Below are 23,727 nucleotides of genomic sequence, written 5' to 3' on the forward strand. Positions count from 1 at the left end.
GGGGTCCAGTGCCTTGTGCAAGGGCTCCACAGCAGTGCTCAGGAAGTCAAATGGCCTCTCTGTAGCAAGCGATCCCCACCTGTCGTTTATTTTGGAATGGGCACAGTCCAGGAGTAAACCGCCGCCACCCAAAATGGTCTCAAGATTAGATAAGCGTTTCTACGTTGGCCAGTCAGTCAACCGTGTTTCTACCATTTGGTGATTTTTTCTCTCTCCCATGCTGCATTTTGTTTACTCGTTTCACCAAGGTGGCTCATGACACAGCAGTTATAACCTAACCGCGTTCATCACCACAGACAAAATGACTAGACTAGTTTATTATTGGAAGTGATGAAATGACTGTGATGTTTACCTCAGATGTACATAGAAGGTATGTGAAGGATTTATGGAATGGGGGGGTGTCACGATGCACTTAAGGTGCACAATCTAACGAGATCCTTTGTAAGAGCTTTATTAAAAAATATGACCTCTATCATAATAATCATGCTCAGTTTTGATGTACACTGTCATAAATTAACAATATTTTTTTGTACCGTGTGGGTCTATTTTACAGTGGTATGGACCTTGGTGTAGTGCTTGGACCCAATTAGAATGTACCAGAACCTAATGAATTGTGTAAAAGCAACATTAATTTCCTTTGCACTTTTGTTTGTGTATTTTCACAATCTACCACTGGCCTCTGCTAGAGTATCTATACAGCTTTTATCTTTCCACTGCTCATACTGATCTTTGATTTTTGTGCCACATTCGAGAACTACTGGAAATGATGCCATGTATTATTATTGATAAATTGTTACTCAGTGGATCTTAACAATAAATAAGATGGCGGGAAAACAGACAATGTCTTGTTAGTCTTTCATATGGCTTATGTCGCATATACTGTACAGACAAGTTGACAACCATTCACACTCACATTCACACAGTTGGATGATATATGGAGTCTTCAGTTTTCCAAACTGGAATGCAAGCAAAGCCCAGAGAAACCATGTAAACTCTACAGTGAATGTATACATTCTCTAACACCAACCACACACCGCATAGGTCCTTAATAAACAGTTATAAAGCAGGATAGTTCATTTAAATCAGCAAGTATAGTAAAGAATAATTAAAAAAATTGACCACTTTTTTTAAATTTATTATACAGTACATCCATCACGTTGAACGATGAAAAACGAATGTTACGGGCTCTCCCTCGCCCTCTCTCTCTCTTTTTTTTTGTCTTGGGCTGACATCTCGTGGTAAAATGTAATAATTGCAATTGAGCGCTTCATGTGTCCCAGGGAAGAAAAAAACGTAAATTAAAATCAATTTTGTAACCGGTTAACTAATCACTTTCATGTTAAATTCAACCAAGCTGTAGAGAGTAATCTGCTATTCTGATTAAAAGCTGATTGGCAATCAAGCATGTCGTCTATTATGGTCAGATCATATGACCACCCAAAAAATATTACTATTATTATTTTTTTTAAAAATACAAGGTAAATTATGTTGCGGTTTATTTAACGTTATCTTGCCACTGATGCAGCAGTAAGCAGATTGAAATGAAAACGTCACATCCGGTAGCGGGTCCCCCCTTTTTTTTGTTTTCCCGTATCCGCCATTTCAGTTTTTGAACTTAGTTGTCATCGGCCGTTATAGTATTTGTGAATTTCTGGCCCTTAAACTTATGCTATTTCTAACAGTTGGATAAGAGTGGTATCGTTAAGGCACCAAGAATCATTTTGTTTTCGCGCCTGAGGTTTTGTGGCAGCAAATTGATGCGCAAAGGGCCAGCTGCGGATGTCGTGTGTTTACTAAACGTGCTCGAGGCGCTAAAGTTTTGTATGAGTTGAAGGCTTTGCGTGTGGATCGCGGGAGGGAGAGCAGGGAAGGCCCAACGACGCCTCGGCTTCGGAGTGCTTATCATGGCCGGCAATTTTGACGCGGAGGACCGCTCCAGTTGGTACTGGGGTCGCTTGAGCAGGCAGGAGGCTGTGTCGCTGTTGCAGGGGCAGAGGCACGGCGTGTTCCTGGTGCGGGACTCCATCACCAGCCCCGGCGACTACGTGCTCTCGGTGTCGGAGAACTCCAAGGTCTCGCATTATATCATCAACAGCATCAGCAATAACCGACAATCCGGTCCAGGTAAGACAATATGATGTTATATCCCCACCTGGGCACCCGGTTTTATAAGGAAGGCAGCTCGCTTGCATGACTTGCACCACTGGAGATGCACATTCGTATCAATTCACCGTTTTAAATATAATCGGCTCTGCTATTATATTCATTCAAACCACACTGTCGGTTTTTGTTTTTTATAACTAAAAGTGTTCAAACTTTCTTCCACGGGCTGCTTTCAGAGAGAAAAAATGCAAGGGCCACTATTTACTTATTTTTACTTTTGATTTGTTACTAACACTAAACAATAGATGTATAATAAACCACATCAGTGTACGGAAAGCAATATAAGTACATATAAATGAATACATTAGACATGTATATTATATACACGTATATAGGTTATTCGGGGTGTAACCAAAAACAATATGAATCGGTGTAGGTGCATCAAATTGTTCCACTTTAAAATACATTATATAAAAAAGTAATTTATTGAAGATTTACTGTATATCTTTGAAAGATATGTTGTATAATAAACCACATCAGTGTACGTAAAGCAATATAAGTACATATAAATAAATTCATGAGACATGTATATTATATACACGTATATAGGTTATTCGGGGTGTAACAAAAAAAACAATATGAATCGGTGTAGGTGCATCAAATTGTTCCACTTTAAAATACATTATATCAAAAAGTAATTTATTGGAGAGATACTGTATATCTTTGAAAGATATGCCACGTTTACCGTAATGTACTGACAAATTATTTTGCATTGTAAAATGTCAACAAGAATCTCATTCTTAATGCCTCATACCCTCTCAAACTGAGCCGTACCATGTTAAATCAAATCGTAGCACCACTGAATCGTTCCACTTTAAAATAAACAACCATAGAATAGTAGTGTACTCCATGTGAAGTATTGAGATTCTTATAGAATTGTCTATTGGAGAGATGCACACTCCTAATAGATAGATGGGTAGATACATATAAATATATTTACACACACAATCGGTAAATTGTGTATAACAAAAAAACAAAATATGAAGCAAAAGTAAAGATTTTTCAGTTTAGTGTGGCCAGTTTGCGACTGAAACGGAGCAGCAACAGAACCCCATCTCCACATTCACAACCAAAACAAGAGCAATCTGTACCAAGATGATCTTGACACTGTGCAGAAAGTGGAGTAAACAATCACAACGATGTGAAAGTTGAGAATGACTTTCTTCTTCTGATCCCCTGCCTTGCCACCAGTGTTTGAAAGAAGTAGTAGAATGCTGGCAAACGATTTATTGGATATGCCATGGCTGCCGAAAGAAGGCTGAGCTGTAGTTTGAACACTGTTGTTTCAACTATAAGAAGCATATAACGCTAGATTAGGTTTTGAGCTAAATGCTAACGTGGACTGATTGTGGTCTGTTGCCTCGTGACTTATCAAATGAGCCTGTTTGTACTACTGGCTCCACTCATACTGACTGGAAGATGCTTTCTTTTTTTAGTTTAGAAAGTTGGATCATAACAAGTGTACCATTTTTCCTATCTTCCATTCCAGCAAGTTTGTCGTATCCAAGATTCCGTATTGGTGACCAGGAGTTTGACGCACTCCCTGCTTTGCTGGAGTTCTACAAAATCCACTACTTGGACACCACCACCCTAATAGAACCCATCAACAAGTCCAAACACACGTCTTTTATCAGCATTGGCCCCGGTGGTGCCCCTCCACCTCGCCTGGAGGATGAGTACGTCCGAGCGCTTTTCGATTTCCTTGGCAACGACGATGAGGATCTCCCATTTCGGAAGGGTGATATCCTCCGCGTTCTTGAGAAGCCCGAAGAGCAGTGGTGGAACGCTCAGAACTCTGAAGGTCGAGCAGGGATGATCCCGGTGCCGTATGTGGAGAAGTACCGTCCGACGTCTCCGAGTTCGGCGGCTGCTCCCGGTGTGCCTGCTGCGTGCCCGTCAGGAGGAATGGGGATGCTAGGGAACTCTGACGGATCTGCGGCCCAGCCCGGTGCACCACTAATGGGAGATCCCAGCCAGTATGCCCAACCTACCCCCCTCCCAAACCTCCAGAATGGACCTGTCTTTGCCAGGGCCATACAGAAGAGGGTGCCTAATGCATATGACAAGACCGCCCTGGCTTTAGAGGTAACATGAACGTGTGCTCATTTAACAGGGCTCTTTTACACTGGTGCGCCTTTTTTTTTTTCTTTCGTGGATGCACCAGCACGAAAGTTAGGTACACCAAAAATTTCGACTGCATCACATTCAACACCGCAGTTTTACAGGTTTATCTTTTTTAATAAAATAAAACAAAAAAATATTTTAGACTATGTTGACTATTCTGGTCAACAAAGTATTTTATTTTAATAAGTACAATTCCACAGGACCGGTAACTTATTTTTAAGACTTGGCGTTTGAAGTGCTACTGCAGTGCAGTAACGAAACGGTAGGCAGATTATTGACACAGGTGGGGCTGCCGGGTGATATAGCTGAAAAGTTGTTTCACGATATAAGTAATTCATATTAGTTGATATTGGTAAGCACTTTTTTAGGGATGTCCCCATCACTTTCTTGGACCCGAGTCCGAGTCACCTCATTTTGAAGATCCCGATTGTATTAAAAAGATGCTTGACTCTCTGAGCCATTTTCAGCATTGAAAAGTTCATATTTTACCCAGAATGACTATGATAACTTTGTTATTTTTCATGTACAATTAATATCTTTAAAAACAAAATTTTCACTTGCTGTCAAGTCGACTAGAGATGACATCACCTGTGCTGAGGAAGTAGGTAACGACTAATCATGGCTCACCTGTTTTCTGGGCAATATATCGGCAATTCGGCAATATATCGCGATATTATAGCGCGCAATTTTTGAATCGATTCGATATGCGGCCAAATCGATTTTAAAATTCTATTTTTTATGGGAATATTCAACAAAATGTCTTACTTAGGGTTAGGATTCACACACTAAGCATGGAAGAATGTTATATTAATGGAACATTAAGCCATAATATTTTATTTCAGTGCTGTTCAAACATGAAACAGACTGCAACCTGTTTGCCAAATGCAGTGGCTCAGTTATATGCCTGAATTTTCAGATAAATAAATACATTGTCATACAAATTTTACAGTGTACATGTTTACTGATAAGTATTTTCCAAATTTGAGTTAAAAAAATAACAACACAATAATCAATTTATAGATTTGTATCGTGATTAATCGAATCGAATCGTGACCTATGAATCGTGATACGAATCGAATCGCCAGGTACTACGCAATTCACACCCCTAGTACAAACAACTGTTTCCCTCCTTGGCGCGGGCCTGTTGACTGGATTTCCTATTGAGTTAGCCTATAAACATTTGATTCCGCACACACGGTTTTTACAAAATGGTTTCACAATTTAAAAAAAATAAAATAAATAGATTTAATGATGCACCGTCTTATGACGTTATGTTATATATGGGGTGTCGAAAATTACAAACACTCAACCCACAGTCAGTCGGGGCAGAGCTAACTAAACGGTTTGACGGAAGAAGTCGAAGTTGCTGCGAGGCATAGGAATACATAATCACACCGCACAAGATGGCACGCGCAATTAGTACCGTACAGTGTTTTTCATTTCATTTTTTTAAATTCAATTTACTGTACTTATGACTTTACCGCCATAAAGAAAGTGCAAACAACTTCGGGAGTTAGTCCTTTAGCTGCTCATTGAGCTGACATGTCATGCGATGTCATACATAATGACGTGTCAAATTCTGGATTTTGTGCAGCCAAGTGTTAAAGGTGTATTTTCCGTGGGTAGGTTATTTGAACTCTCAACTGACCTCAAATTGAGAGCGGTATTGCGTGTGTTACTGTAAGTGCCTTTAGAGCAGTTTGTCTTTGTATCAGGTGAGACCGTGATGTCCAAACAACAAAGTAACCTGAGCTCAACTCTTGCTCACTGTGGCTGAGCTGCCCAACTGTCCGGATGCAGCCGCAGTGCTCCTACTGAGCAGGCCATGGGGTGGAGGAAAAAGTTTTTGGTTGGGGAACCAGACAGTTTCCTCAAGACTCTGTGAAGTTGGAGCATGACTCAGAGATTAGTTGAGATTGCTGGAGACACCAGCATAACAGCTATTGTTATATATCTCAGTAGTGTGCATAGTACAATTACAAAACATTGAAACTCATTTTATTTTAAAGAAGCTCCGCTGAAATGTGGTAGCTGTGATTTCATTTAGCAGGTCATTTTATCAGCTTAGTTTTCGTACATTTTTCTCGTAAGTTGCTTCAGTGGAGTGAACGAAGCTTCATTTACAGTAATTTGGAGCTGAGCTCACTACATTTCACCAAGTAACTTTCCCAACATTGGTCCTGTTGGACAATCTAGTGATACCGCTCCCTCTTTTGTTCAATTCTTCTGGCTTTACCTTATACACGGTTGCTTGTTGTGCCTTCTCCAGTAGGTCAGAGAAGTGACTCAGCATGGATATGCTGTTAATTATTAGCTCACATTTCCTTGTCTTGGATGTCTTTGGCGTCAGACTTTTGTCTCTTAGTCACTCTTTTTATTCAGTTAATGTCAATACTGTGCAGTTTCTAGTAATGCTCTGTTGAACTGAATCATTTCTCTATTGCAGTGTGCTGTTTTGCAACATTCAACTCCATTTGATGTATCTTCTTCGTCAGCAGAAAACTTCCTGCTTCTTTTTATTTTGCGAGTGACAGGGGTCGTTTTGATAGTCCATTCCTTTCGCCGAATCGGAAGTAAACAAAAAAAAAAGAATTGTGGGATATATTGGCGCTAACCAGTGACGTAAACGGTGTCGTTAACAAACAGCGTGACTAACCATGTTTTGAACAATGCATATTTAACGCCTGTTTAGTTAACGGCAAGTTAAGAATTTAACCGGCGGTTAGGGGTTAAACAGTGGTTAAGATAACAGAGAATTAAACAACCGGTCCAAGGACAGTGAGGTTTGTCGGGTAAAACAGCCACACCTTCTTAGCCACTTAGCAGAAGCAGTGTGCTCTGCAGGATATCCTCTTGGGGGAAGCAAGTGCAGGAAACACCTAATTTGGTAATTTCACTCTCACTATGAGTGTGGTATGCACTACCGGACAAATTATGAACCCCTGTAATAATTCAAATACTTTTTCTTGGTTGAATTTAGTAAGGCCTTCAGAGGACTATATAAACTGTTCTCCATTCCTGTTAGTGTTTGACCCAGTTCTCACTTATTTCTAGGGATGGGCAAGTACCAATATCGGCCTTATTTTAAGATATCAGATACTCGTGGAGCCTGCCGATTAGGGATAGATCAATTATTGGCACCGATATTCAGCATTTTGACGAATATCGCCATCGGCCATTTTGAAGAATCATATGGCCGATAATTAGTGGTGCAACAGATCCTTGATTACTAATAAACGGTATCGGCACTGAAAAACCCATATCGGTCTATCTCTATTGTCGATCGAGCCACCAATGCTTAAAGGAAAAAAACATCACAGTGATAAGTCCTCGGCAGTGGTTGACACTACGGTCACACTACACTACACTGCGGCAGTTTGACATATTGGCGAATCATCAACTTTGTCTTTTTTCACAATTTTTTGTCATAGTATTTTGTTTTTTTAAATATAAAAAGTACTAGACGTATCACTGAATACTCAAAGAAAAAATACTCGTACCGATATCAAACATTCCTACTCATTTCTAGTTCTTTCCGTATTTCATTATCTTGATGCTCACAATTTGTCTCCCTCTCCAGGTGGGCGACATGGTGAACGTGACTAAAATAAACGTGAACGGCCAGTGGGAAGGCGAATGTAAAGGCAAGCGCGGCCACTTTCCTTTCACACACGTCAAACTGCTGGACCAGCACAACTCCGAGGATGAACCCAGCTGAGAGCGGACTGGCGGGTGCAAACTGACACTAGATTAGTTAGATTGACCCTGCCTCACACCCTTGTTTACCCTTTGCTCGTCATGGTCACCACCTCACTTCTGCTCTACCTGCAACCAAGTCAAGTTCCTCACAATCACGCTCAAAGACAACCAACAGACCCCACCGCATATTTCTGACAGCCCCTCACCACCGTTTCTTGCTCTGACTGACTCAATGCAAAATGGACGATGGGCTGGAAAGGCTTGTCCAAGGATTTTGTAACATTTTATCCTCACCATAGTGACTCACTATTCAGGACACCACTCACCGCACAACATGGCCATTTCCTCATCCTGTGTTTGAGCATGTAGATAAAAACTCAGCACTGTGTCATTTTTAATCCTCATGGCTGCATTTAAGATGGGTGGAAATAACAAGTTCAAAGGTAAAGACATTTCTGAAGTCACTGGCTCCAACGAAACTGGTAAATTTAGCTCTGGGTCCAGAGATTACACCTCCCCCACCCTCCGCCCCTTCTCACCCTTTCTTGGAAACACTGCAAGTTCAGAATTTCCCCAAATCTTTAGTCTATGAAATGTTTTTAACTTTTTTCTTTTTCTTTTTCTTTTTTTACAAAAATGCAGCCTTTAGCAGCAGTTGGGTGCCCACCAGGGTGAACAATTATGTGATTCAAATTAGCATTGTTCTGCCTTGACAGAGGTCTGACTGCTATTCTAGCTACTACAGTATTCAATTCACAGGATTAAGACAGCAGCATGAACAGAGCATAGCTCAGTTTTCTTAATGGCAGGATAGTTATTAATCGTCACAAAAACTTTGTAAACCTTGTGACTTACTGAGCTAACATCAGCTGCCTGTTGACCTAGTGAGTGTTGAGTTTTACAAGGGCTCAGGTAAAATGTAGCCAAATGACCTAAGAATGCTGAATTCAATCTGTCAAGTAAGCCAATTTAACAATGTGAAGGATTTATTTATTTTGGTTGCAGAATGATTAGATTTCTTGCCCAGTGAGAATAAGAGCAAGTATAAAAAATATGTAAATCGGTCACCAATTAACTCGAATTTTAAAACTGCGATGGATGGTGGCCAGTCTGGGATGTCTTGCAGCTAGGTTAGGCTCTAGTACGTCCGTGGCGAGTCTGAGGACAAGTAATGTAGAAAATTGATGGATCAATCTTTAACAACTCCTTAATTGTATCACTTAATGCTACTGTGTCAAATACATTGATCCTTCCTTGTCCCAAATTAGTCCTGCTTGCATTTACACTTTTCTTTTCTTTTTTTTTTTACTGCAACATTGTCTGTTAAATCGGGCTGAGCTTTTGACAAAATCTCTGTGTTTTGCCATTGGAATATCAATTGGTTATTGTTGAATGGCATCTTGTTCTTAAGATTACTTAAAGACTGAATCATCATAAATCATTCTGTTTCTACTTAGTACTGTCTCAAATGTTCTCCAATTTCGATACTGTAAAGATAAAGGATCGTATGCCGAAACGCGTTTCTTGGGGGTGGTAATATGGCGGCATCAAAAATGTTGGCCTATTGGCTAGCCAGTAATATATACAGATCAGTGGCATGAGGACTGTAAATTGAATATTGCCTTCCAGTTCAAGTCTGTCGCAGTGCTTTGGACACTAAGAATTGTTCAGGCCAGCCTCAATTTGAAGTCAAGTCAGCTGCTACAACGGTTGCTTCTGAGGGTCAACTTCAAAATAAAAGTCAAGTTAAAGCATTGATAATCTACGACGGCGTATTAGGACTACATATACATATATATTTTTGTAATATCCAGAGAAAAAACTCACACATTTACAAGAAAAAAATTCGAATATTTGTGACAAAGTGGCTGATTTGCGAGAGAGAGAGAGAGAGAGAAAACGCAGAAACTTGCGAGAAATACACACAGCGTACTCGGATGTCACAATTCCTAAGTGTGCAAAATGCCTACGGTGGAAGAACTCGTTAAATTATACTTTTAGGTCAGGTTTTCAAATAAAGATGAACCATATATTAAGCATTCACTCTTTGAAGTAATTGGCCTTTTTCAGAGGACAAAAATCACAAGGTGGACATTTTAATGGTACAAATATCCAAGTTTTTTTCTCTGAATTTTTTTTCTTGCACATTTGCCACATGTCGCAAATATTAGAATTTTTTTTCTCATTAATTTGTTTTGTTTTCCTGAATATTACACCCCTGTCTGTATATATATTTATATGTGGCCCTAACACACCCTGGTAGATATCCATGTACAGTATTACTTGTTTTGCTATTATTTTGAAGTTGACCCTCACGGTGAACAACCCTTGTGGCGGCTAGCTTGACTAGGCTGACTCCCCGCTAAAAGCTACATTTGCGGGGTTGACCGTAGCCATACATGTCACAGGAGGGCCGCCGGTAAGATGGTTATCTCAATGTTGCTGCACCGCGGTTTCAACAGTCCATGAATATACGTCCTCGCGCGAAAGTGTTCTGTAGTGCAAAAAAAGAGTGGACACTGCCCTGGAGAAGTGTGCTAAGCAAGCTATTTGATCACAGGGTTACAAAGTGCAAGTCAGAGGTGGGCAAACTGGCTGTGCAACACAATTGTTAAATATGAATTGAATGTATAGTATTGTTTTTAATAAGCTGCCTTTCTATGGGGTAGATGCCACGGACTTCCGGGTTTCACACATCAGCGTCGTTTCCGGTCACTGTTGGCCGCGTTCCAACACTCACACCCCCACCCCTGCGCCCCCCAACCGCACGTTCAGGCCCATCGGTGGGAGCGCGCAGGGCGCCTCAACTGTCTGAAACACTTCGGACAGCTGAGACAGACACACTCGGCGACGGGAACGCACAACCGAGGGGCACAAAAGCGCAAGAACTGGGACGCGGCAAATAGGAAACGGAAACAAAGCTGATGTGTGAAAACCAGGAAGTAGGAAGTCCCGCCTCCTACGTTGTATAGACCCCATAGCCCTGTTGTAATTAGGAAATTTTAAAAATGAATATTCTGTTATATTAAAATGACATATACACATTAACGATAGACCTTGCCAAGATGTACCATAAATTAAGTTTAAGTTCATCCCTGCGGTATTTGGGTCAGGGGGAAAAATGAGCACCCTTTGCTCATTTGAAAACAATGCAAAAGAAATGATGTGCACCCTTGCTTATAACATCAAATAATTACATAAAAAACTGATGACAGCCACAAGCTAGGATCGATGTAATGTATAAAAGACTCCAGTCAGGACATTTGTTGGAAGAGAGATGAAAACAACTCCACTTCCTTCCAACTTTCAACTGTATATGATGCATTGTGTGATTTTCATCACTTACTAAATTATCATTTATGTGTCTTGGTAGCTACCACAACAGATTGCTGTTGTCCACCTTGTTAGTTGTCGGACCTTAGTAAAATCGAGCTTCACAATTATGTCAGGGCGAAAAGGAAATGCTATCTGCTTTTGTCCTTTTTCCATCTTGCACCAATTTGCTTATTGTATTCTTTAGTTGCATTAGCCTGTCTTTCACCTGTGATTACTTATCTTTTGCCTTTTCTTTACATTTTGTTTCTTTAGTGACATAGCCTTTTCATTTCTAGCCACCAACATTTGTGATACCGCCGTCTCATTTCAAGTCCCTTCCTCTCAATTCACCCCCCCCCCCCCCCTCTGCCTGAGACAATCATTACTTTGCTCATCCACATTACACATGCGTGGATTGGATTGACGATGAATAGGTAGACACAATGTATGGAGGTTTCTCATATCACGGCCAACATTCTGTCCCGCACACCAATTCACCTTCAAGTGGCACTTGTAACAATATTCACACAGATCACAATCATGTACCTGTTCTTTAGACATTAAAGGAGACAACTGAACTGAAACACTTATACTGCTTTCACACTAAGTTTGCAATGATACTTGGGCTCCTTTTAAAAAAGAAAAAAAATGTGACCACTCTCCATTACCTCATTTCTAATATTGTATGTTGTGTCCAATTAAGGCATTCAAAACACGTTCTTAAAATGGCATCGAAACTGATTTTGCGGGCCAATTTGCAACGTGTTCTGGGCGCTGCATGCAGCAGTTGCTTAGTTACTAAAATGAAGCCACAAATTAAAGTATTTTTAGTGATCACACAAAAAGCCACAGTTTCCTTCCATGCAAAGTGAGGGGTGGCAATATGTCACTGGGGATTGTTAATAACGGTTGTGTAATTTTATTATAACACTATATTCTTTTAAGACAATTGTAATTAACTTTTATTTTCTGTAGCATGTGATGTGTTAATATACTAGTAAATAAAGTGAAATTCATGACAGTCTCCCTCGTTTTTGTCTGATCAGTGATTCTCAGTGTGGTGCTAGCACCAATAGTGCTGCGTAGGCTCCCTCTAGTGGTATGTAAAAGGCTCACTGAATTAAATGTTTAAACAGCATAATGTGGCGGTGGCTCAACATTTTTCTTATTCCACTATCATACATTTAGTCTTTTAGAACATTTTTCCCTTTAATTATGCGCAGTTGTATTTATGTTAAAACGGAATAAGGTTACAGTGGCTTACTTTGAAGAAAAAAAAAGTTAACATTAAAAGCCTACTCAGATGAAAATAGATCATTAAAATTGTAAAAAAATTGAAATTGTTTATGTTGGTAGAACAGAGCAATGCTGCCTCAATGACGAAACATTTGAGCTACTGTTTTTGACCATTAGATGCATCAAATTTACCCTGAGAAGTATTTTAAATGATTACTACAAAAAAGTTTCATTTTATTACTTTGAGATAAATATATATTACTAAGCTTTCCAACATTAATTAAGGAAATTTATACCTAATGTTAGTCTCTGTATTTCCATTTGGAAGAAAAATGGATGTTAAGTCTCATTCTTATATGTGATGAGAATGTGTTTCTCTGAATTTTATTTAATTCAATTCCACTTCCTGTAATTCATAGTCAACTCAACATCCTATGGGGTGGGAGTCAAATCAAATTCATCTAATGAATTGAATTCTGAATTTTGCACAGCACTGATTAAAGGAGAGCTATAAATTGTAGCAGATTTCACACTTGAAGCAGTACTTAAGCACATTGTCGGTGTGATTTCACACTTGAAGTACTGCTTCAAAGTGTGAAATCCCAGGTCACTTTGGTAAAAGAGGGGGAAAAAAACAGAAAAAATTATATTCTGTAGAAAATGTATATGGTGTTATTCATTCATCATCTTGCCAAGATTACTGTATCGTAAATTAAGTTCAACTCTGAGGTTGGTGGGTCAGGGAAAAGGGAGCACCAAACAACCTCCTCAAGCTCTGGTGCTCATTTGAAAACCATGCAAAAAAAAAGTATGTTGCACCCTTGCTTATAAACACCAAATAACTACCAAAAATCCTGTGATGGGAACCACAGGCTTGGATCAATGTAATGTTTGAGAGACTCCAGTCAGGACACTTGTTTAAAGAGAGACCGCTCTGAATTTTTAACCTAATCAAACAAAGGTCAACAAACTTAAAATGAAAAGGAAGTCCCGCTAGAAACGTAGCCAAAGGTCCAAGGATGTCTGCAAGATAAGTAACGCCATTTAAGAATTCATCAGGAGACATATGCAGTTACATGTAATCCCCATGCACGTTGACGGCATGTGAGGTTTCACGGATCGCGTATATATATATATATATTTGGGGGTATAATATTTGGGAACACACGCAAGCATAATTACACACTATCTTCGTTTAAAGTCAAACAATGCGTATTCGACGTAACAGAGCAGACGAATCAGGTGCGTGAGCGATTACCCGGATGAGACTGGCCGCCATCTTTACTCCATCCCCTCTGTGCTGCCGGTTGGGCGGAACACCATCGAGTAGACCCAGTTGGTTTCTAGGAACCGCTGACAGACCAGGCAGACACATTATCGAGTTCCCCCCCTTCCCATACAAGTCTCTTTGTCACTTTTGACGGATCCCCACGAGCGTTTCTATTTGCAATGGCAGAGCGAGAGGAATGCGTGTACCAGGCAAAACTCGCTGAACAGGCCGAGCGATATGACGGTAAGCACACTTGGAGTGGGACATGCTCACCGCTGGGTTCCCCCCTTCCTATGCTTGCTAACCGATGTTAACAGAGTGCCAGTGGAGCTTCGCGTAGCGTTTTGGCTACCATGAATTGTATCTTGGCTGCATGGCGAGTGATACGTTGATGTGACTGGAATAGACTGCGCGCGCCTACTGCTAATGAACGGCATTGCCAACAGCTGTCAAAATCGAAAGGGGATTAAACAAGTGCTGTCCAGAGGCTAGCGTTAGCGAAAGGGCTACAACAAAATGGCGGATCAGTAGAGCGTGAGCTGTCAGGAGTTGCCTCCCTGCACCACCGTACCTCCGCTACCCACAACCTTCCTTTTCAACGCACACGGTGGCTTTGTGAAAGTGTTATTAATCATTGCCATGAAGTAGATTGTGGTTTTGAAGAAAGTTAGCCGCCGCCCGAAGTGCAACGTATGGGGAGTGGGCGGACAACTGTTGACTTGATGGGCTGTTCCTCTCCTGTTCTCATGGCCGCGCAGTTCAGCTCGATTGACGAAAATGACTCCTCTTTCTGATCTTGTTCACTCCCGTTAGACCGTCATGCCATTAGTGGCCTCATAGGGGCTGTTTTTAGACGCCCGCCTGTGCGACAGTTATAGGTTGCTTAGTAACGTTAAATGAATGTGCCGTGACTCACTCACGGGATTTGGGAGCTGTGGGAGACATTGATTGATTGTAGACTGACTACATGGAAACCTGGCTGGAATGTGGTCAACTCCATGCGGTTGTTCTGCAACAGGTTGCAAGTTTTTTTTTTTTGCAAGCACGTTTCGAGACGTGAAATATCGTAGCAGATTCTGAACTGAGGGTGTTGCCGCCACACTTTCGCTTAGTGTGTGGTCATTCGGGTAATGCAGGTTTTTAGCTCACTGTTTGGCACTTTGGATGTACTGAACCGTTTTGTAGGCCCAGGCAGTTGTCTTCGTACTGACATGTTTAGTGAGTCAATCTTTTTTTGCCCCTAAATTAGAAGAAATGCCAACATGTATTTAATTTTGTAGTCGTAAAATGTATAGACCCCCCCCCCCCCCTTTTTTTTTTTTTTTACCATGGTGAAGCTGCATTATTACCAGATTGGACTTGTATCTGTTCCTTGAAAGGCTCTGTAAGTTATTAAAATTGTTGTGGCTTGTGTAAAATTTCACTTTAGTACAGGCTAATGAAATGCAAGTCTGTTTTGGCACATCAAAACCATCAGTATGTAGTGGTGGTGATGTGGTATGATTGTGCAAACCTTTGTCTTACTTCAAATATAACTGCTTGACCCAAATCACATTATTTATTGGGATTGATTGATAATCACATGTGTTTTCAACCAGTAGTGAAATAGTAGTATGTAGATATTTAGTTCTAATGGTCCTCTCTCACATAGTAGCACTAAAATGACATGGTGGGGCACAGAGAAACCATGTGAGGAAAATCAACTGAGGGGAGCTCATCCACACTGAGAGGGTGGCTCGGGCATTAAAACATGGACATGAGACACAGAATTCTCAACAACTGAACAAATGTGTTGAAATGAGTGTTGCTTGTGTCTTGTCAACAGAGATGGTGGTGTTTATGAAGAATGTGGCTGGCATGGATGTGGAGCTCACAGTGGAGGAGAGGAACCTACTATCAGTGGCTTACAAGAATGTGATTGGCGCTAGGAGAGCTTCCTGGAGGATAATCAGCAGCATTGAACAGAGAGATGAGAGCAAGGGTGAAGAAGAGAAATTGAAGATGGTCCGGGAATACAGGAAAACGGTAAAAACAAAACTTTACATTATTAACAGCCCCTAAACTTCTCTCTTAATTTGTCCTGTTGTTGCAAACGTGCTTCACAATTCAAAATGTCTGGTTATGTACTGATGTGAGATCACCAGCTCCTATTAATAATACACACTACGAGCTGCTACTGAACAGACTACATCTGAGTCATAGCTGGCAACTTGTCCACTCGCTTGCCTTTATGAAAGGAAATAAGAGCTGCCTATTACTCAGGGAGAGGCCAGAGTGTGTCATAGAGAGGGGAGGGGCTGTTGGATTGCAGGCAATACTTTATTGGGTGATCCTGCTAGAACACTTACACTTTAACCAATAAGACATTGACATTTTTAGAATGACAAACAAAAAAAAAACACAGGCTGATTGATGGTTCAACTAAATTGAGGATTAAATGATACATTTGTGTATGATTGTGCTTTGTGTGGCAGGTTGAAGATGAGCTTAAGTCAATCTGTGGTGACATTCTGGAGGCATTGGAAAAGCACCTACTCCCCTCCGCTGCTGCTGGAGAGTCCAAAGTCTTCTACAATAAAATGTAAATGCGTGTGTGTGTGTGTGTGGTCTTAACTGTTAAAGAGAATGACATTTTAGGGGTTTTATATGTCCACATTTTGTCAATCAAATTTGTTGTAGCACAATCTCCGGAATCACTTATAGGTGTGACTACAAGCATGACGGACACATTTCTTGATGTCCGATTTCAGGAAGGGCGACTACCACAGGTACCTGGCAGAGTTTGCTACAGGCAACGGCAGAAAGGAGGCAGCAGAGCAGAGCTTGGTGGCCTACAAAACCGCTACTGATCTTGCCACGCAAGCGCTGCCACCCACGCACCCCATTCGCCTTGGTCTCGCGCTCAACTTCTCCGTCTTCTACTACGAGATCCTCAACTCACCGGATCGCGCTTGCAGGTTTTTCTTGTGGCTGTCCAGTGTTTTAATATTGCCTTGCTAGTTCATCAATTGGCATGAAATCAATTCAAGTCAAATTGGACTAGAATGAGAAATTGTTTCATATTTGTGGGCAAAGATCATAAATTGAGATAACAAAAGTTCTGCATTTTTGCTCAGGTTGGCAAAGGCTGCGTTTGATGACGCAATTGCAGAACTGGACACGCTGAGTGAAGATAGCTACAAAGACTCCACACTGATCATGCAGTTGTTACGTGACAACCTGACATTATGGACTTCAGATATGCAGGGAGAAGGTGAGATGCATGTTGTCACTATAATTTGCCTCAATCTGTTTTCAGAAATTGATGCTGATAGATTAGGGGGGGGGGACATGCTGCCTGCTTGCTTGTTAGCACCTTGTGAAAAGAGCTCACGTTAAAGCATTGATGTTCAACTGGAAAAACATTCCTACATGTATGACGCCAGCAATTCATTGACAAGGATTTTGTGCCAAAAATGGGAGCGACTTGGAATATCCCCTGAGCCCCAAGTCAAATTTTTGCAGTTTTTGTCAATAGCTTAAATTCACTTAATTGAAACACCATCGTTGCACATTACATTCTAATTTAGGAATGTATTCTATTTTGCTGGAATAAAAGATGAAGTAAAAGTAATATACCTGTAAATTTAATCATGGAAAAAAGATATTACAAATAGGGGTAAATTTTAATATCTTTTTATGTGTGTTTAGTGATTTGCAATTCTACTCGGAAATTCTTGAGCACAACCAACAACACTCGCTATACCTCAATTCTTTCAATTATTATATCCTTCCCGCTTATAAGCCTGTTTCCTTCATTCAGAAAAGGCCCTACAGATAAATTGTCATACATGTCACACCTGCATTAAAGGCAAAAAAATTGAAAATCAGGGGTAAGCAAGACATGTCCGAACAACATTGGCAACGCCATTTTAGCATTTTTTCTCGTCGGCAGTCGGGGTAGTGCCAAACAAACAAAAAATAAATACATAAATAAAGACAATCGCTTACCTCTTCGGGAGGGCAGTGGCAGGCAAGAATTGGATTGTCGTTGTAAGACCCTGCATGCATGGCCCCCAACAAATTTTTTACTACATATGAAGGTGAAAGGCTCACTTCACTGGCGTTAAACTGTTGTTTTGGCTGTCAAGGACATGATTAAAAACTACACAAATGTTACATTCCAAAGTAAATTTTGCAGAGGCAGTATCTGGCTAAATGATTTTGTTTATTCATGAAAGTAACGTGTTATAATCATTTATGTGTTGCACAAACATTGACATCAGCAAAGATGAGATGAAAATATTGTAATAATCTAACTAAAATAATTGTAAATATAAATTAAAACGATTCTGACTTGTCAGTGAAATAAGTCAGGTATTTCATAAATGTAAGAAAATACTTTTAAATTCACATGAAAAGTACATTTCAAGAAAACAGTAAGGTACAAAAAAAATTCAGCCTTTAAAAATTTCGTAAGCATTTATGGGAAAAAGATATGCAGTGGTACCTCAGAGTTTGAACATAATTCGTTCCTGCAAAGTGTTCAAAGTCCGAATTGTTCAACCTCCGGGAAAAAAAATTCCCATAGGAAATAATGTAAACGCAATTAATTTGTTCCCAATCTCCAAAAACAGAAAATTCCAATTTTAATTTTTATTTGTTTTTTTACATTTACACCCTGTACCGTATTTAAAACATAAAAAAATCTTTACTTTTTTTGTTGTGGAGTGTTGGCATCAGTGGTTGATAAATGCTATGTTAATGCTAGCTTTAGTTTGGTGCTGAGTTTGTGAATTTTACATTGGGGATATTGTTAGACTACTAAGCGATGCTTGTGTGCGTTGTTTAACGTCAGGAACGTTGTTGAACAGCTAAGGGAGGGGGTCCTCGTGCCAGTATTTACAGAAGTAGTCGCGATAATCTCCTTCCTAATTTTACTGTGGTTTGTAGCACTATGTTTTTCTTTGCTGCCACTGGCACTGTTGTCTTTCTTTGGGCCCATGGTGAAGAAAATTGTTGTGGAAAAATCAAAATGCACTCGCGAGTATGGAGTACTACCGCAACGTCAGCATTGTTCGATTTCGCCCGACTTTACTCTGTTACCCGTTTTCAAGGTATGTTCAGCTTAGCTTGCTTTGCTTGGGTGGGTTGCTCAGAGGCATTTTTTTTTTAACACAGATTGTTTGGTTGAGTTCCCGTTCAAACTCCGAGGTTCCACTGTATCTAAAATAATCGATTCATGGCGTGGCGTCACGGCTATCTGAAATGCTTCGGACACTGAGACAGACACTAAACACTCGCAGCCTCGCTCGCACCCGTCGACGGGAACGCGCAAGTATTTGGATGTGGCCCACACGTTGCAAACCGGAAACAGAAATAAAGTTGATGGGTGAAAACCCGGAAGTCGCAAGTCCCGCCTCCTCCGTGGCAGATAGTCCATTCTTTCTTTCCTCTGTTTATGACTTGGCAGTGCCTCACCATCTTGTCTTTCTCAATCCCCCTCTTTTTGTAGAGTCCTAAAGGAGAAATTTAAGTGTTCATTTGCCATGTTAACTCTCTTTGTAAGTGTTGCCCACCTTAGCCATGCTGGATGTGTGTGTGGCTGTTGTCATTTCCAATCACACTCGCACCTACAGTAGTCATACCTGCATGTTACTCACTAGATTTTAGGAAGGAACACTCACTCGGTGCACTACTTCATGTCTGTCTTATTATTATTATTATTATTATTGTTGGCACACTGGATCACTTGTGAGTGAAACACACACCACATTTCACCTTTGTAGATATTTTCAGGAGAAAAAGAAAAAAGTCATTTGGATGAAATTACGGACGAAATTACAAAGTCGCACACAATCCACCCGACCTACCTGTGACACCCGAGTTTTTCAGATTTCACAACAAAATTTCCAGCCATCCATTTTCCATACTGCAAACGCTGACTACATCCTCAACTTATTGCCAGTCAGTCACAGGGCACATAGAGAGCCGTAAAAAAAAGTATTTTCACCTTTCTCATTTTGTTTTTCTTCTAACTTGTTGTGTATTCAAGCATGCTAATGTTTCAGTTAATCAAAAAAAAAAATAATATCACAAAGACAACCTAAGCAAATATAAAATTTTCTCCATTAATTAACCCCTTCAGAACTGTATTTTTTCTGTTGGGCAAAAAATATTTTTCTTTTTTGTGTTATCTCATGTTTTTAGTTGTTATAGTGGACATGAGGATAATATGACTGTAATGTGTTGTAAACTTACCAAGCTTATATGCAACATTTTTAACATGAACATCATGAAAATTGCGATTGTGATTGGTTAGTCAAGATCCAATCATGAACCCGAAGTGTTGACATCATCCAAATTATTCATTTTATTGGCTTAGGCATGGGAATTTCATGTCATTTCCACTGGGACCATCTACGGGTCTGAAGGGGTTTGGGGGGGAGTCCAAGTCCATCATTTGGACTTGTTCACTCAATCCCAACATATCTGGCCCTGAACATATTTACTGATTGTGCCACCCAACTGCCAGTTTACAGTCATACCACAGCATCTAATTTGGATTGCACAGCGGGCTTGTTAGGCCTATTCCGATGTCGATTTGCTGGTGTTTTGGTTTTCTGGTAGACAAGAATTGTTATTGTTCCTTTCACAGCAAGTCGTCCGTGTCCGGGAGTAGAAAAACAGCCCCAGACCATGACAAAGTAATCACTTTGTTGGAGTGTTTATCAAATGCTGTTAGTTTGACATCCAATGTAATGGACCGTACACACATTCCAAAAAGTTCCGGCTTTTGCCTGGTCAGTCCACTGAATAATTCTGAAAAGCCTTTGCTGGCTTGACGCAAAAAGAAGTCATATGGTCAAATTTAGCTGTATTATTGGATGTGTGTACCCCATAAAAACACTTGGTGTATTTTACCTGGAAATCTTAGTGGAACCATTCAAGCGTTTGAACTGCTTGACTTTGGCGAGTCCACTTGGTTGTAAAGGTGGATGCAACATTGTTTGTTAGTGGTGTAAAGTTGTTTGTCACTGACAGTACTATTGTGTCTGCTGTTGCAGGAGAAGAACAGACCACAGAAACACTGCAAGACGTGGAGGATGAAGCACAGACTTAAAGAAAGCTTTGCCACTATCAGCCAACAACTTGTGACCCCCAAAACTCAACCCACTCATCACACTCCTTCACTTCCTGGTTTGTCTTCCCTCTTCCTCCTTTCCCTTCCCACTCTTCTCTCCACCCTCTGCTACTCCAGGACCCAACAGGGCCTGAAGTTGATCATTTTGGTTATCTTTTCTTTTCTTTTTTTAATTTTATTATATATTAGCCCATACACCACTACCACTTCATTCAGTCAGGAAATACAATGTTAGAGAGACAAAGAAAAGCCCCTGGGTTTTGTTTTTTTGTTTTGTTATTTTCTTCCTGGTACAAGCGGTTTTGAAATGTTATCTTTGTTTTCTTTGTTTGTTTCTTTTTGCTTTTCCTCAATATTTTTATCAGTTGCTGGATGTATTGAGAATCTTTCTTAATGTAATTACAGAAATTAACTTTTATTACTGAAAATGTTGACTATTAGTTAATGGGAGCTATTTTATCTTTGTTTTTAGTGAATCAATGTTAACTTTTTAATGGGCACTTTGGAGAGCTGCAAGTGTCTTTTTTTTATGTTGGTATTTCAGAGGACGTTGGCAATGTTTGCGATATCCAAGTGGGGCAAAGAAGTGCTTTTACACCGTAGTCTTTTTTTCCCCCTCTTCTGTTTTATGTTGGACTTTACTTTGTGCTCAATACTGTAAGAATGCACATATGCCTGAAGGTTGCATTTATCGCTTGCTGTTTGAATTAAGGGCAAGTATTAGTTTGGCCCCGCTCATTAATAGAGTCCAAAAAAAGATGATTGTTTTTGCTAGCTAGTATTCTTTTCTGCAGCTTTCCCCAACTTTGTACTAAAGCTCCTTTTGGTTGAGAGCGTATTTCACTGCAAGTTATTTTGCTTCTCTTCTTGTTTTGCTGCATCATGTGTAACTTGGAGTTGATTTGTACTACTGGATATCTGGCTGGAGCCACAGACAGGAAATCTGTATTGTTCTTACTGAAACACGGCATGGAATTAACATTAAACAATCTAAATTAAAGAGAGCATTCTGTTTTGTTCTTGTCAGAATGGCATTTTAGAAATGATTTTTTTCATTGTGTACGTGATAGTGTTAGATCCGTCTTTCCCAAGTGAATATTAAGCCACATAACTACTTAAAAACAATTCATGCAACAAAAAAAACTGCCATGTTTCACTATTTTCAGGCAGTTTTGTACAGTTGGAGAGGAAGACAGGCCAATAGGCAATAGTTTTTTTGGTTGAAATTGTAAAGACTTTTTTTTTCATTAATAAGAAAGCTACAGTATAGACAGAAAGTGGGACTAAGCGCGGTAAAGGGAGTGAATGACCTGCAAGGAATTTAATTGAACCAGGGTCGCCTGTGTTGAGGATGAGCCTGTTTTTTTATGTTAAAAAAAACAAAACAACAATATAATTATTTACTATAATATGGTTGATGCAGACACACTAATCTAAACACGGTATTCTGATTAATGTTGTGTTTGTGAAATATGAGTTACGCTGCAAAATCCAACCATTTTATCCATCTCAGGAGGCGGCCATTTTGCCACTTGCTGTCGACTGAAGATGAGAAATCATAGTTGCTCAGGTAACAACCAATCACAGCTCATCTGTTTTCGAAAGCTGAACCGTGATGGTCGGAAGAGGGATCAATTGCTGGACAAATCGGTAAAGTTGGCACATAGCAAGAAGATCACTCAATAAGTTGGTTGATCAACAGCTAGATAGTTGTTTCTGACTCGGATACAATTAGATTGTGCATGTGTCCCTGATAATGTAGTGTGAGCATCATTTGGACTTGTCCACTCAGGCCTACGGGAGACGTGTTGATGGTCAGGTTACCATGGTAACATATGCTGCCCCCCCCCTTTTTTTTCAGTGCACTGCTTGTAGTAACGTGAAGCCTGAAGAGGGCAGCAAGGTTCACCTAATCTTGACTGGACAATAACTCAGACCATCCCCACTACTGTGCAGTGTCCTTTATGCTACAGTAGCTTGGGGTTGAGTGAGGTCAAAACATAAGCATGACGACTTTACATTCATTTCCCTCCGGAGGGTGTATTGTTGCTTTAAGTGATCTAATCGACGTCCTCGGGCCCTCATCGACTTCCTGTGGAAATTGTTGCAGCATGCTTGACAAGTCTTGTTCAAGTGTATAACTGAAGAAACAAAACGTCATGAAATATTATGAACTTCCTCTGCTGCAGATACAGTCAATATAAATAGCCAAGGTTTTTTTCAGGTGACATTTGTGAGATTTTCTCTGCCCCAGCTCTTGCCAAAGAGCTGAGTGTGCATGTGGCATCTGATTACAAGGACTCAATTGCAAATGTACAGAACAGAATGCACTGGATCACCACCAACCTTTCCTGCCTTCCAGATCATCATTCCATCAGGCCATTGGAACAAAGCTCTCTGTGTCGGATATAATAATGATAATAATAATACAGTGCTGCCCTCTTGTTATTCTTACTCTTTTTTTGCATAGTTTTCCTTTTTTTAATGTTTAAAACCATCAAATAATTGGAAATGAGAGGGAAAAACAAGTGAAGATAAAATGCAGTTTATAAAAGGTGGTATAAATGGTGAGGGGGAGCACTTTAAAGCTATCTGGCTCTTTGTGAAAAAGTAATTGATCCCTAAACCTAATTACTGGTTGGGCCATGTAGAAACTCGTGATTTTCTAGCATGAACGGCCTTTTTAAGGTCGTGCCACAACATTACAATCGGATTCAAGTCCAGACTTGGACTATGCCACTCCTAAACATTGAATTTGTTTTTTTGGGGTTAAACTAACCCCAACCCAGCTAACACT

General features: G+C 40.2%; 2 protein-coding genes across 2 annotated transcripts; both read left to right on the plus strand.

Annotated features, from left to right (window-relative positions):
- Nucleotides 1–1,580: 1,580 nt before the first annotated feature.
- On the plus strand, nucleotides 1,581–12,322 carry crk (v-crk avian sarcoma virus CT10 oncogene homolog). The gene is made up of 3 exons (XM_077566319.1): nucleotides 1,581–2,124; nucleotides 3,653–4,248; nucleotides 7,868–12,322. Exons 1-3 carry the CDS (start codon nucleotides 1,905–1,907, stop codon nucleotides 8,003–8,005), a joined length of 954 nt encoding a protein of 317 aa, XP_077422445.1. The 5' UTR covers nucleotides 1,581–1,904; the 3' UTR covers nucleotides 8,006–12,322.
- A 1,482-nt stretch (nucleotides 12,323–13,804) lies between these two features.
- On the plus strand, nucleotides 13,805–21,930 carry ywhae1 (tyrosine 3-monooxygenase/tryptophan 5-monooxygenase activation protein, epsilon polypeptide 1). The gene is made up of 6 exons (XM_077565978.1): nucleotides 13,805–14,050; nucleotides 15,633–15,832; nucleotides 16,282–16,388; nucleotides 16,558–16,764; nucleotides 16,924–17,060; nucleotides 20,854–21,930. The coding sequence occupies exons 1-6, from the start codon at nucleotides 13,987–13,989 to the stop codon at nucleotides 20,907–20,909; spliced, it is 771 nt and encodes a 256-aa protein (XP_077422104.1). The 5' UTR covers nucleotides 13,805–13,986; the 3' UTR covers nucleotides 20,910–21,930.
- The last annotated feature ends 1,797 nt before the right edge of the window (nucleotides 21,931–23,727 follow it).

This window comes from Vanacampus margaritifer, chromosome 5, assembly GCF_051991255.1.
Source record: "Vanacampus margaritifer isolate UIUO_Vmar chromosome 5, RoL_Vmar_1.0, whole genome shotgun sequence".
Lineage (NCBI taxonomy): Eukaryota > Metazoa > Chordata > Actinopteri > Syngnathiformes > Syngnathidae > Vanacampus > Vanacampus margaritifer.

Coding starts and splice junctions, on each gene's coding strand:
- crk (XM_077566319.1), top strand. CDS start 1,905: ATGGCCGGCAATTTTGACGCGGAGGACCGCTCCAGTTGGTACTGGGGT. Junction 2,125..3,652: donor TAACCGACAATCCGGTCCAG/GTAAGACAATAT, acceptor CTTCCATTCCAG/CAAGTTTGTCGTATCCAAGA. Junction 4,249..7,867: donor AGACCGCCCTGGCTTTAGAG/GTAACATGAACG, acceptor CTCCCTCTCCAG/GTGGGCGACATGGTGAACGT.
- ywhae1 (XM_077565978.1), top strand. CDS start 13,987: ATGGCAGAGCGAGAGGAATGCGTGTACCAGGCAAAACTCGCTGAACAG. Junction 16,389..16,557: donor AAAGTCTTCTACAATAAAAT/GTAAATGCGTGT, acceptor GTCCGATTTCAG/GAAGGGCGACTACCACAGGT. Junction 17,061..20,853: donor TTCAGATATGCAGGGAGAAG/GTGAGATGCATG, acceptor CTGCTGTTGCAG/GAGAAGAACAGACCACAGAA.